The 15311-nt window shown below is 41.8% G+C and overlaps 1 protein-coding gene across 11 annotated transcripts in view; it reads right to left on the reverse strand.

Annotated features, from left to right (window-relative positions):
• Positions 1-1822: 1822 nt before the first annotated feature.
• Tle1 (TLE family member 1, transcriptional corepressor) overlaps positions 1823-15311 on the reverse strand; it is an 86258-nt gene continuing 72769 nt past the window's right edge. For all 11 annotated transcript variants that reach the window (XM_052176663.1, XM_052176662.1, XM_052176664.1 and 8 more), the window contains 6 exons: positions 10243-10492; positions 8784-9031; positions 6248-6395; positions 4163-4313; positions 2511-2587; positions 1823-2410 (listed from right to left, as the gene is read on the reverse strand). In XM_052176663.1, coding sequence (XP_052032623.1) covers positions 2303-2410; positions 2511-2587; positions 4163-4313; positions 6248-6395; positions 8784-9031; positions 10243-10492 — 982 coding nt within the window. In that variant the 3' untranslated portion in view covers positions 1823-2302. The remainder of the gene's footprint in view (positions 2411-2510; positions 2588-4162; positions 4314-6247; positions 6396-8783; positions 9032-10242; positions 10493-15311) is intronic.

Genomic DNA, 15311 nt, shown 5'->3' on the forward strand with positions numbered 1-15311 from the left:
CAATATAGAGAAAGGAGACAGAAATCAGCTTTGGCCATTAGGATTTGCTTAATGAAAAATATTTAATAAACTTTGAAAAAAATTGAGGTAAAAAAATAATGCTTTTAGAGATATAAAAAGGTTTTGATGACAAAAAGCATAAAGAACAACTACCAATTCACTGAATCATAAGAAAAAAAGGACACAGGAATTCCTTAGCTAGTGCTACTGAAGTGATGCAGGCAGCCTGCCTCAGTGCTTTCTCACAGCTCGAAGACCTACATAGGCTAGTGTGTGTCATGGAGGCCAGCACTCTCACTGATAGAAGACTAAGCACTTTCCAGTGCAGCTGGCACCTGTCCTTGGGAAGAACAAAGTCCAAACATCCTAGAAGAGCTAAGGGTTCCACATTTGGGCCATGAGAGGAGGGTAATGAAGTGTCTACTAGTGGCTAGTTGTAAAAACACACTAGCTCCTGATAGCATCATAGAGTTACTGCCCAGGTCAGAAGAGTTTCCCCTCCCAGTAGCACAACTCCACCCCACTGCCATGCTTGAAAAATGACTTCCCTTGTCACTTTCCCCTGTCACCCTAAAATACAAAGAATCCGTGATTATGCTTGTATAAAAATGCCAAATCCCTAGGCATGTGGTTAAACTCCTGTCCTGTGTGCAGTGGGAAGGTTGGCGATCCAAGTCTGACTCAATAAAGACTCTCGTTTCTCTACATCAGGTAAGCTGTTCTCAGAGTTCTGGGATCCCACGGTAACCCGGACACAACATTACTTAATAACCATGTTTTTTCCTAATACGTAGTAGTAAACAGCAAATATAAAAAGCATAAGTTATGTAGCCTTTTCAAAAGAAAACATGCTTGGTAGCTTATTAAGAACCCAGGGCTGCAGATATCACCTAATCAAATTAGTATGTGTCTATACAAATAAGGACAAAAGATTAATGCCAGACTGCAATGTCCAGGGCTTCAGGGACAGTCTTAATGAGGTGAATGGGCAAAGCTTGCTGGATTTAGTCAATCAGTATAATAAATCAAGTAAGTACTAATGAGACCTAACCAGCTGACTTTCCACTTCAGTTTTCCAGGGACATGAACTCCAGAGCTTTCTGAACAGCACACATCATAAAACAAAACATAGATCATCAATATATTCCTTGAAATACAGGAGAAAGAATGTAGATAACACTGGGTCTTCCTATAATACTGATTCGGTTTGTCAGTAGGATGCCAGGAAAAGGCAGAACTTAAATGTGTGACCTTGAAGACAAAGGTCATACACATAATCTTAGATTTAACCACATACATCAGATGGGGTTTCTTTGGGGTAAGCATGAAGGGGAAGAGGGTAGGACAGATGAACATGTGTGAAAACAGGATCATTGTTTGATACATTTTCTAGGTTAATAAAAAGTCAGGAAGGGTGGCACATACTTGCAGTCCAGGCTGAGATAAGAGGATTGCTATCAGCTCAAGGTGAGCATAAAATATAGTGTAAGAGCCTGTACTAAAAACAAAATAAAAAGCATAATAATAGTTTTAAGTTTTAATCATAAGAGTCTCAAAGAATTAGTATTAAAGTAATTCCAATTTCTTCTATTAAAGCTGTCATTAACTGACAGTTCCAGTTCTGATCCTGAGTCTCTGTTGATCCCCAAGGACTTAATGGGATCTATCCCAATACAGCAGATGTTCACAGTCAAATATATTTCTGCAAAAACAACTGTGCTAAGAACTTACCTATGTGTTTATGGACCTTATTCAAAAAAAAACCCCATATCTAGGATTCAAACATATTAAATAAAAAGAGTCAAGGAGGAAGACCACTTACTGGTACTAAAGTTTTTACTGTAATAAAACAAATGTATTTACAATTTATACAAATGTTGAAACAACAAAAAAATACAAAAAGAAAAAAATCACAAGATGCAAAACCAAGAAACAAGTTCATTGCAGACACCACTGCTCTACAAAGGACTCAAGGTGAACTGAATTGTAAGGAACAGAAAGGTAAGCTCGCAGCTGGCCAAGGCAGGACTGACGACAGGCAGCAGTTTGCTCCTCTATCCCACACCTACGGCCTGTGTGATTGTGGTGTCCAAAGTTAGACAGGTGAATGTCTACTGATAGACTTGTTGCCTTCTCTTTGTAGACTCAAAGCAGTTCTGTGTCAAGATTTGGAAACAGGTTTCTTCAGGGTTGTTTTTTTTTTTTTTTATGTTGTTTCTGGTTTTTTTAAATTATAACTTCTATTTCTACAAATTCCAAACATTTGGCCCAATTCAACTGGAAATATGAAGCCATGGTATTCTCAGTAGATGACCTCATAAACGGTAGCCTTTTTGTCCCCTGAGCCAGTGACTATGTATTTATCATCCACAGAGATGTCACAGCTAAGCACTGATGAAGATTCTTTGGACTGTAAGAAAAAACAGCAGGCAGAGAATATTTAATGTGTTCCATTTTGAAGGCAACCTCACCCAGCTATTTCAAAGGTCACAAGGTAGGCATGTCCGTACCTGGAAGATGCTGGCTCCATATGGTGTCCGCCAGGCATTTAGGAGGTTGTCTTTTCCAGTACTCACAAACCACTTGCCTAGAATTAGCAAAGGCACATGTGATTTCAGCAATATTAAAATTCCCCTTGTTGGAATTAGTTAAATAGCACTGCTTGTAGGGTGTGGTGTGTGAACATGTGTGTTTTGTGTTTATGAGTGCAAATGTACAGGCTAGATAGCATGTGTGAACATGAGAGCAACTTTGTGAAACTGGTTCTTTCCTTCCCTCTGGTTGAGAAACTATCTTTATTACTGTTTGCATGGCTGCCCTATAGGCTGCCAGAGCCATTCTCCTGTTAGCCACTCTCAACACACTGTAGGAGTGCTGGGTTTACAGATGTGAGCTACCTCATCTAGTTTTTAACATGGGTTTCAAAGACTGAACTCACGTCACTGTGCTTTTACCCAGGAAATGATCTAGCTATCCCCAAAAGAGAGCATTTTTTTATATACTAAGTTCCATGTCCAAAGGGTTGGTTTATGGTCCAAGCAAATTTTATATCTAGGCTCCTTGGTGTGATCCTGTTCACAATCAAAGAAGCTGTCAGAGGGCTGGAGATTATTGAGTGGATAAATATGTGCAAGCTTGTCTACACATTCAGATCCTAGCATGTGGCCTTGTGTACTTGGAATCCAAGCCTCAGGGACAAGTGTGGGAAGGTCAAAGAACAGGCAGGTTCTCCTGGCATTTGCTGGACATCTAGTGCGGCCAAAAGACAAGTTCCAAGTTTAGTGAGAAATCTTGCCTCAAAAATAAGAAGCTGAGTGGCAGGAAGATAAAAGACGGAGATAGTGGGCTTTGACACCCACTTGAGCAGTGTGTGTGTATGTGTGTGTGTGTGTGTGTGTGAGAGAGAGAGAGAGAGAGAGAGAGAGAGAGGGAGGGAGAGGAAGAGAGAGAGAGGGAGAGAGAGAGAGAGAGAGAGAGAGGGAGAGGGAGAAGGAGGGAGAGGGAGAGGGAGAGGGAGAGGGAGAGGGAGAGGGAGAGGGAGAGAGAGAGAGAGAGAGAGAGAGAGAGAGAGAGAGAGAGAGAGAGAGAGAGAGAGAGAGAACATGACTCAGCCTCACAGTCATTTTCATTCTTATGGAAACAATGAGAGCAAAAGAATTCAGTATTGAACTAATTAGAAATGCTCATTTATCAGATGCATACAGAACGCACAACTAGTTGTCAGTCACCCATCTATCCTCACAGCAATTGAATAAATATGTGACCACACAAAGCACAGGACAGTCTCCATATGGACTTTCCCTCTCTGTTCTCATTCAAGGAGAAAGAATCTGAGTGCAGCTAACATCCTTCTGACCCTGGGTCCTTGTTATACAGTCAGCACTTAGTGATTTCACTGTGGTCCTATTCTAAACATCATTACCCTCCACACTTCAAAGCACCAGCAATTACACCCCACCCCTACCATATATTTCAGTGCCTGCTGACTTTTCTCAAATTAACAAAGCAGGCTGAGACACACATTATGCTGCTCTGAGGGGCAATAGAATTATTGCATCCAGCTGCATGGAGCAACACATTTTTCCCCCAGATACCATATCTAAGCATATTTTAAAAAGTGCTTCCCCATTTAGGCCATTGAAACCCTTGTAGCTGAACTCACCACAATAAGCAAATTTTAGGGACAGCACACAGCTCTCGTGGAGGTGTAGCTGATACTTGTCAGGCTTGTTCACATGCAGAACTTCCACGTTGCTGCTTTCCATGCCCACAGCAAGCCACTCTCCAGTTGGGCAGTATCCCAAGGAGAAGATCTGTTATAGGTAAGACAGGACCACTGATGACTTCACTCAACAAGTTAATGAAGTGTGAAGGCAACAATCCGGGCAAGCACGGGGTCAAAAACTGGGTTTAATCTGCCAAATCCAGATTGGGAAGGGGCCTGGGATGCAGCCCAGCCCAGAATCCTCTATTGAACAAATGGGAGACTAAGTCCAATCCACGCCGTGAAGTAAGAGATTATCTTTAATAATAGCACTGGATGTCAGCATTAAGAGACACGAACTGAAATACAATGTCTAGGATATATGATCCAGCATTTGGAATGAGAATGATATAACAAAACTGGTCAGATACCAACAGCTTAGGCTAGGGAATGTAACTGCCTACGTTTGACATAGGCTTGCATATGTGTGACATTTATAGACATTTGAAATATTCTTAAGTTTAAAACTGGTGACCCAAAATAATATCCTGCATATTCCACAGAAACGGTAGAATAGGAAAGACTGTAAAACTAAAATCAATCGTTACCTAAATTAAGCTACCATACTGTTACTTTCTGACAACAATGGACTGTGATCTGGAATAGTTAACTAAATAAACTGTTTTCCTTCTAAGCTGCCTTCTGTCAGATTTTATCAGAGTAACAGAATGAAATTACAACAATATATGTAGTTGTTCTCAATTTTTAATCATTTTTTTTTATTTTTATTACCTGTAAATGTAAAAACGTGGAGAGCGAGCAAGTGGTGGGGGAGGGAGGCCCAGAGGGGTAGGTGAAGGAAGAGCTGAGTAATACACAAAAGAGCAGCTTTACCAGGAGGAAGACACCAGAAAGGGCAAGCACTGCTTTTGCCAAATACGCCTGCATTCTCAAAAAGTTGCTGTTTTAATATTATTTTAAAATTCTACTCAGTGATAGTAGTGTACACCTTTAATCCTAGTCATCTGGTGGCTGAAGAAGTAGGGCTGCCTTGCCTTAGAGTCAAGCTTCAAAATCCTTCTATAGATTTAGTTGGTCATGATATTTTTTTGTACGGAAAAGCTTTTTCATACAATATATTTTAATTATGTCCTCTCCTCCATTCTCAAAGATCCTCCCCACCTTCTTACCCAACCACCTTTATATTCTCTCTTCCTTCCTTCCTCCTCCCTCCCTCGTTCCCTCCCTCTCAAACACAAACAAGCAAAACATCAGTAAGTCAAAAAACCCCAAAGCAAGCCAAAGAACATAAAAAGCCCCCTATCTCCCAATGCCCCATGGAGTTTGTGTTGGTCAATTCCTCTCATGTATGGGGCCTGCCCAGAAGGTAGCAGATGTACCTAATGAACCTCCATTGGAAAGGTTTTCCATTGCCAGTAGGTATCAATTGCAAACAGCTTCTTGATTACAAGTGAAACCCAGTATCTGCTTGCCCCCACTGGATTGGGACTTCACCATGGTTGTTTTTTAAGGTTAAGAAATGAGACAGGTACCCACATGTTCTTAAGACTCCTTGAGACAAATTAACATTGATTTCTCTCTCATTCTGCATTTTATGGTGATAATACACACAATAGACTGCATCCTGCTGAAGAAAGCCTATAAATTCTCTACTGTATAAAGTCTTTTTCACCAAAACCATGTGTACATTTTTTTTTTCCTGAGACAGGGTTTCTCTGTGTAGCCCTGGCTGTCCTGGAACAAACTCTGTAGACCAGGCTGGCTTCGAACTCAGAAATTCGCCTGCCTCTGCCTCCCAAGTGCTGGGACTAAAGGCGTGCATCCACCACTGCTCAGCAATAAACAAACATGGTTTGACTCACAGGATTTTTGTAACCATCCCGTTTTAGCGGGGGCATGGTGTGCACGCACGTGTTGTATGTCTGTGGTTTTAAACACATCTGCCTTTCACATGCTGAGGTGGGAGGGAGAATGATCCACAGAGCCCTTTGACTCCATAGCAGGCCAGAGCCAAGCACTCACCTGTGAAGTGAAGTCATGCTGCTGCAGCTGCCTCCCTTCTCTCAGGTCCCAGGACCTCACAGTGTTGTCTAAACCGCCTGTCCAGAGCTTGGTGCCATCATTAGAAATGTCAATACAGCTGGCTCCGTCTGTGTGGCCCTGGAATTGCCTGATAAAACAAACCAGACTGAATAATGATTTCCTGCCAGAGGTCAAGGTAAACACTGTTGTGTTGTTAGTTTTGGACTCACTGTGTGTCATCTCAGTGTCTGTTGGTGTGCAGTATCAAAGTAACCTTCCCCTGAGGAGCACAGGAAACAGCCCCTGCAGGTTCTGTTTCTTTTTTCAAGATCCAAGGCCTAAAGAAATGGACTGGCTTGCAGGATGCTGCCAGAAGCCAGGTATCCTATGGACTCTGATAAACAGACCCAGTGAAACTCTTCCTGGTCTGGAAAAGAGTTTAAGCACTACGAGACAATAAAGATAAACACACAAAACCCAATTTCCTTAAGCAAAGATAAAGACCAGTCCTTAATGGCCAACGCTTGAACCCACAGAAAGGAAAAAGCTTATTCCAAGAATGTATTCATTTAGAAGATAATCTACCAGTAGGGCCCTTCCTGCTAGCACAGTATGAACTCTGTGTACTCAGCTCTTCTGAGTCATAAAGGGCCTTGCATGAGAAAATGTGGACTCCCAGAGACCAAGGGTCAAGCAGGCCTCTTGACCTCAGAGGTGTTAGGTATAGACAAAGCAAAGTACTAAGGAGGAGAGGCACTTGCTAAACCCCTCCTCCAGTACAAGGAAGGCTTTCTTTACAGGGGACCTTCACATCTTGTTCAAAGGGAATCCAAAACCAACCAGGTGGCAAGGATTTCTGACCCCTGGAAGGGCACAAGGCAACAAGTCAGACTGGCAGTGGAGAGAACATGAGCACAGTGGGCTCTGGGGTTGGCAGATGGGGAGGTGTATGCACTGACTCTCACAAACTTGATTGCATGCTGAGCATGCTTTGACCAGGGCAGATCAGAGAGGTCAGGACCCCCTTCAGAACCAGGAAAGATCCAGACTAGAACTGCTTAGGAATTTCAAAACCAAGAAGGTCCTTTATTTCTCTAGGCCCTGCGTATCTTATTACCACAGAGCATCAAGCTTAGAATTTAAAAGTGCAAGGGAAAGAAAAAAAAATTACCACTGCTGCCCTAAATTGGTAGGCAAGATATGAGCCAGAAATCTTTCTCTCCCAAGCACCATCCCTACTTCAGTTCCTGTCCCTATTAGGCCTCTTTACCCTCATGTCCAATATTCCCTGCTGCTGCCCAGCAAGTGACCTCAACAGTGCTATCTGGCCTCTCCATGATCACCTGCAATGAAGGAGTCTTTGTGGTACCTTTCTTCCTTATGTCTCTTTAAACAATTGTCATAACCTCTTTCTTTCATCCTGACTTATCACCTCTTCAACTGAGAAAAGTATTAGTTCTTCATTCTGAATATGGACTGTTCCTATCAGTCCTGTGGACGGTCAGCACTGGAGGAGGGGCTCCTCTAGCCTCCCGCTTCCATGCACATCCTAGTGTGACTGACAAGATGTTGACTGCTGATAGAAGGTACAGGACTCTGACACAGAGTAGCCACTGGCCACACATGGCCAGTCCACGATAAAGCACGTGTAAAGCACCCACATACTACACACACGACTCGAGGGAGCCAGTACACAGCAGAATGCCACGTTTGAGTAAAGGAACAGAGCCAAGTAACTTCTGTGCCTGGGTTCCCGTCTATAGAGTAGAGGATAGAGGTACAGGCAGCCTTCTCTGAAAGTCCCCATTTGTACTTCCCAAAAGCTGGCTACATCTGACTTAAGTGCTTACTCTTAAAAACAGTTTCTGGGGTGGGGGGGCTGGAGTAATAGCTCAGCGGTTAAGAGCATTGACTGCTCTTCTAGAAGTCCTGAGTTCAATTCCCAGCAACCACATGGTGGCTCATAACCATCTGTAATGGGATTTGTTTGCCTCTTCTGGTGTGTCCAAAGACAGCTTTATGAAATAAATAGTTTAAAAAAAATAGTTTCTGGAATGACTCTCATATGTGCATTAAATGGAACCAGACTAGCTGCTGAGGGAAGAGAGAGGATATAGAAGAAAATCAGAGGCCCACGTGCTTCCAAGTAGAATGGCCCTCTTAGCTGTGGAGAAATACAGATATTATAAAGCTATTTTGAGGTTTCAATACAACAAAAGTTTATTTTTAATATTCTTTTTTTTGTCTTGTGTCAGTAGATTTCCATTTGCACAAACAAGACTCCGGCCAAGCTCAAACCATTTAGACTAGAGATTCTTATATGTCACTTACTCAACATTATGTTGTCCCTTGACAAAGCCACATCTGCCACCTTAATGTGGACAAAAGAATGGAAACATGAATGATACAAGGACTTGGTGACACTCTGACGTATGACAAGTGCACTTGTCACCCACAGGTGACCAGTTAGCCTCTGTATCAACACTCAACAAACAGCCTCTTCATTAAGGCTTCCCTAGGGTGTCCCTGTACTCACCTCACCAGGGTCTGGTTGTGCAGGTCCCACACTGCGATGTTGCCATCGCTGCAGCATGAGAAGCAGACCTTGGAGTCGGGGCTGATGGCCAGAGCATAGCAGGCAGGGGCTGAGGACGTCAACTCTGCCTTGATGCGGGGAGTCGGAGCTGCCAGGTCCCAGATGGATAAAGTACTGGCCTCCCCTCCCACTATGAGAGTACAGCCATCAGGGAGCAATTTACAGGAACGGATGTAGTTATCTCTATTCTGTGAAATAGCAGAATGTAATCATTGTGGAGCACTGCCAGCTGATAATACTGTATATTCCTAAAAGCTGTTCTGTTTTTTAACTTCAAGAGAGAGATTTCATGAACACTCTGTTCTACAGGAAAGACCAGGGTTCAACTGCCATTGTCTTCTTCCAAAGAATAAATAAACTCACAGGGTTGCTCAGCTCTATTCCTGACTTGCAGCTACACAGACAAACTTGAAAGCATCTAGGTGGAAGGCAGGTGTGAGTGCACGTTCCTGTGGAGAACACAGGCCTGCACCATCATTTCCTGTTTGTTGGACAGTGTAGACCTACCAAATCTGCTTTAGTTTTCGTTTCTCCTGACACTGTCCAATGAGAACTAAGTACTATGGACTGGCTTTCTCAACATTACCATAGCTCTTGTCCTATGGAACTTTCTTAATCAAAAGGTCAAAAGGTGACTCTCCATCTAAACTAACACAGATAGAGGGACAAAGGGTACTTTCAATATAAGCATGCACTACAACAATAAAACCAAAACACACATACATACATTCTCTCTCTCTCTCTCTCTCTCTCTCTCTCTCTCTCTCTCTCTAAGTCTTTATCTGCCCTTCTTTGAGAATAACATCATCTAGATGTATAGACAGGACAGCCCAGTTCAGTCTGATGAAGGTGACCAGCTGCATTTGGCCATCAGCAGGACAACATTACAGGTCTGGCAACCATAAGGCAAATAGGTGCTTCTAGGTTCTTGAAAGAGTAGCTTAGTGTTTTGAGAGACAATTCTTTCTGTTCCAGTCTTACTAAAGTTATGGCAGAAAGGAAAATCTAACTTCCCACCTCCTCAACAAGACCAAATCAGTTTGGATGGATTTTCATTCCACATTAGCAAATGTTCATGTTTGATATTTAGCTGAAGTTTACAAGGAAATTTAACAATGAGTAGTAGATAGCTGGGATCAGAGTCCACATTAACTTCGTTTTCTCTACTACATAGGACACCATCTTAGAAACCATGTCTTCAAACAGAGCTCCAAATCACTGCAAAACATCTCCAAAAATAAGTCTATCAATGCTGGGATTTAAGCAGTGTAACAGCAGTTACTGACTCCTGCTCAGTTGGCGCACGGGGCAGAAGCTTGACCAGCTAACATAGAAAACAGAGGGGCTTCTACTCTCTGCTCACGAAAAGGCAGCTCAGGTGAACCTCATGCTTGCTCACCAGACAGTCCAGCTGAGAGACGGGGCTCTTGTTGCCAGGGTGGCTGATGTCCCAGACCTTAACGCAGCCCTTGCCACCTGTGTACACGTGCCTGGTGGGGTTGCTGATGGTCACTGCACACACCACCTCCCCGTGGTTGAGGGTGTTGATCTGCCGAGCATGTCGGGGAATCCCAGGTCCAATGAGGGCATCAGGGGGAAAAGGGACAGGCTGCATTTGGCCATCGGCAGTAACGTGGAAGGAGTATGCTCTAAATAAAAGAAAACCATTTATCACAAAGGGAGCTAGAGCCTGGAGATGGGGAAAGGTGGGGGCTGCCTTGCCATGGTTTCTCCTTCTGATTTGAAGTCTTTACATTTAATGTCTGTATATAAGCTACTATTTTACAGTGCCCTAAAATACACAAAACTCTATTTTAAATGTTTTAAAATTATTTCTTACAAATTCTGAAAAGTATTCTTTCAAATCTCACTATAAAAATGTGCTTATAAACTAATATAGCTTTCTACATACCTCACACATGATTTCTTATAATTTAAAATACTTAAGGTGATGTCTTTAAGAACTCTAATCATGGGGGTAGAGAGATGGTTCAGAGCTCTGTTTGCTCTTCCAGAGGTCCTGAGTTTAATTCCTGGGTAACCACATGGTGTCTCACAACCATCTATAATGTTACCTGATGCTTTCTTCTGAACACAGTTATATATGCAGATACTCATATACACTCATATACATAAAATGAACAAATCTTAAAAATAATGTATCTTAGAAATAAAATACAAACATACAAACAAAAACAGCTTCTGGAAAAGATGATCAGTAAGTGGTTCAAGGCACCGACTGCTCTTGCAGAGGACATGGGCTCTATTCCTAGCATACACATGGTGACTCAAAAACATTGGTAAATTTACTTCCAGGTGATCTGACACCTTATTTCCTCCATGAACAGGGAGACGGGGCTCTTGTTGCCAGGGTGGCTGATGTCCAGACACAAATGGTACATTAACATATATGTATAAAAAGTACACAGAAACATAATTTAAAATTTTTTAAAAACTGCTTTTAAAACATTATTTTACAATTTTGTCTCAAACTACTCTTACATAACCAAGAAAAATAAAAGAGATCCTATTATCTATTACCCAACAATTTCTCATATTTACCCCAGAATGACAATTTTATCTGAAGGAGGCAAAGCAACCAGCTAAAAGAGCATCTTCCCAGTTCCTCATTAGCCAGGGCCCCATATGTTGTACAATGCAAAGCGAGTGGAACTTGCAGAGAGCACTTTCAATTTCATTCTTTACTTGAAAGGGGCTTAGGAAAGGGGGACACGTGTACTTTCTGTACATTTTTCTGTGAACATGAAACTTAGCTAAAAATTAAAGTTTCTAACATTTTCAAAAGTAAAGCAAAGGAACTGGGGACTGCTCAGGGTTGAGCCCTACCTAGAGCGTGCAGGGCCAAGGTTTGATGAAAACAATAAAGAAAAGAGGAGTGGTGCCTTTCCTTCCCAATGCCGAAGTAACCCAGCTGACTGGACTCAGGAAGTCCTTCAGACTGCAAGCTGACTCTGAAGATGAGAAGTAACTTCAGAGGGTGGTAGAAAATCCTGCTGGGCTGACACCGGCCCTGGGTTGCTGGCTTTCATAAGGAGCAAGTGAAATTTCCATGTTTTCTGTCTGCTGTTCTCTTCCCGGTTCAGCACAAACAAGCCTAATCCTCGTCATGTACTTTTATTTCCGGCAACAAAATTCAAGACTTTTTCTTCCGTCCAATATATTAAATTACTACTTGACTCCCTAGAGCTAGCACACAATGCGCATCATAAAACACAGAGCAGAGCCACGTTACAGTGGAAGATGTGCAGTGCTTCTCCTCTCAGCCGAGACTGGAGAGCCCCGTCAGTCTCCCGGACATCATACCATCTAGGAGTTTTAGTCAGCAAGCATAAACGAAACCAGAAGAACTTTTCTGCCCCTGCTACCTCCTTGGGTAAGAATGAATCCTTTCTGGAACCTGTCCTTGATGTTTTGACATATATAAACACCATGAATACTAACAGAGCTCTTGAACTTTTATTCTGCTAATAACTCAAACTGTACAAAATAACTTGGTACAAAACTGAAAACTGATACTCAATATCAACTCTCTATGAGGCTATACTTAAAATGCACATTCATCAGCCTGGAAATAAAGATAGGTTACTATTTCCCTCCATAGAAGCAACATATCAAATAAATAAAGACTTTAAATGTTCCTTCCTTCATCCAAAGAAAAGATCTTACATGTCCATTATCCCTGGAAAACTGGCTTTAATGGCCACTGGAAAGAGGCTATTTGTCACTAGCTGTTAGCAATGCTGTTTTATCATGACTCCCATAGTGATGGAGACAGAATAGAGGTTACTTTGGTGGTAACCTCCATTTTAGTCAGGTTTGGTTCTGGTTCTTTTCCCTTGCATTATGGAGGATTAAATTCAGGGTCTTACACATGCTAAGCAAGGTCTCTACTACAGACCTCTATCTCTATTCCCCCCCTTTTGGGGAACAGAGTACCACTAAGTCTTACAGGATGGCCTGGAACTGTTTATCTTCCTGTTGAACCTCCCCAATTAGCTAGTGAGCAGGCATGTTTCATCAAGCTTTGCAATGAGCTAGTATAACTCAGTTTGAATAAATGAGCTACAGAATGGGAGCCACAAAGAATTTTCTGGGAGATATATATTTATGTCAATCACTGCCTCAGCTCTTAATTCTTCAATCCTCTAAATCATGCACTGCCTTTTTTTTTCATTTCAGAAAGACTCTGTATTCTTAGCAATACAGAAATACAGCCGGGCGGTGGTGGCGCATGCCTTTTAATTCCAGCACTTGGGAGGCAGAGGCAGGTAAATTTCTGAGTTCGAGGCCAGCCTGGTCTACAGAGTGAGTTCCAGGACAGCCAGGGCTATACAGAGAAACCCTTTCTCAAACAAAACAAAACAAAACAAAACAAAACAAAACAAAACAAAACAAAACAACCCCATATATATATATATATATGCATAATACAGTTATCTGAATAGGGACTGACACTACTTATTATGGGTTATCAGTAGTTTCAATCAAATAGTACTTTGTTGCCCTTGGAGACAAAACTACCAAAACTTAGAGGTTTGAGTCTATTATTCCTGCCCTTCAAGAATTCTATACTAAAAATAACTGGTAGGACAAAATCTACTAGAAAAGTTATATAATAGTTCTGTTCCATTTCTGTTGCTCTGATTAAAACAACAAACCTCTGACAACAAGCAACTCGGAGAAAGAAGGGTTTCCCTGGCTTGCCATCCCATGTTAGAGCCCACCACTATGGTGAAGTCAAGCAAGAAACCTGAAGTATCAAATCCAGTCAAGAGCAGAGAGACAAACACACGGATCCAACATCACTTCCTCATGCTCACCTAGCTTTCTCCTCTTCACACTTTGGAGGATCTCCTGCCTAGGGAATGGTGCTCCTTCAAAGGGCCTTGGTCTTCAAAAAGCACGATGGGGCCAAAACAAGTAAGCAAATTTGCAGCAGGTGCCCTTCCAGCAACCCCAGATTTTCAGTGGGGAAACAGTAGAATTCCACTGGTTACGGAGTTCAATGTTTCAGATTAACAAAAATATCTGTACCAAGTACAGATAGGAGAGCTGTCTACTAATCTTTGGGAGACCTATCTCCCAGGTGTGTCCTTCTTCCAACAACACAGGAGCTTGTAAGCATCATATTGAGGCAATTTAAAATGGATTTACAGTGCAGTGAGAGCTCTGAACACCCATCTGTCCCGTGGGAAGGCCATATGGATGCTAATAAATCAGTCCTGGGGGCCTAAGAGGAAGCTAGAGAGCTTCAACAAATGAACAAACCAGAACAATACTCAGGCTCTGCGCTCTCCTCCAGGGATTCATAGAGAGAAAAACAAGAGGGGAACAGAGATAGGAATTAGTTCTTTACCCACAAAAATAACAGGAACTTTCAATACCACATATCATGTCAATGTCAACGGTAGAGACCCCAGAAGATACTACCTTCTCTATAGGCTGAGAAATTAGGAATAACAGCACTAATCAGCATGAAGAATTTGCAAACAGGTTAGCTCAACTGACTTTCCCTATCCTCAGGGGATACATTACTGGGTCCCAGGTGGATGCCTAAAACAAAAGGCCACATTATAGCTAGCTTTCCAATGTACAATCTATGGTTAAGTTTAATTTACAAATCATGAAGAATAGGACAATAATAATGAAACAGAACAAGTATCCTACATTGTAATCAAATCAATACCCTTACACTTTGAGGTATTATTATTAAAGACACCATAATGCATAAACTACAATATATGAGGTTGATTGGGGAAGCACTGCTCAGGGGACACAGGCAGGGGAACCCTGAATTTGAGGTTAGGCTAAACAATACTGTGAGACTGTGCCATCTTGTGTACATATTTAATGTATTCAGACAGAGCAAAATCAATAGACAAGAAAGGAACTGACTTCTCATGTGACACAAAGCAAATCTACTACTCAGAATCCCAGAATATCATTGTCACATACCACAATATACATATATACATACACACATACATACACACACACACATTTATATCCTCCCTCTCTAAACATATAAGTAAAATCTATTTATGGTGTTAATACTTTTAGATTGCACTTGACCTGAAACTGTCAATAAGTGAGGACTATTTAATTATAGATAAGGTCAGACAAAAGAATGGCCTGATTATGTTTGTACAAGTTCATAAAGAGGCAAAACACATAGTATCGGTTTTTCTTGAGGCTGAGGTGTTGAGCAGACCTTCTAAGAGAAGGATGTGTATTGCGCCTCAATGTAACTGCTATTGGAAGAGGTGGGTACTGCCAATAAAAAGCAGCTGAGCAGTATACACATCATACATGCACTACTCTTACTCTGTACCTGTATAACATCTTTTAAACGACCCATTTATTTATTCAACAGAAAGTAGAGAAAAGATCTCCTAACCAACTCATCCACTATATTACTGTCTAAGACCAGGTTGAAGAACCTGGACT

The sequence above is a fragment of the Apodemus sylvaticus genome, chromosome 3 (genome assembly GCF_947179515.1).
Source record: "Apodemus sylvaticus chromosome 3, mApoSyl1.1, whole genome shotgun sequence".
NCBI lineage: Eukaryota > Metazoa > Chordata > Mammalia > Rodentia > Muridae > Apodemus > Apodemus sylvaticus.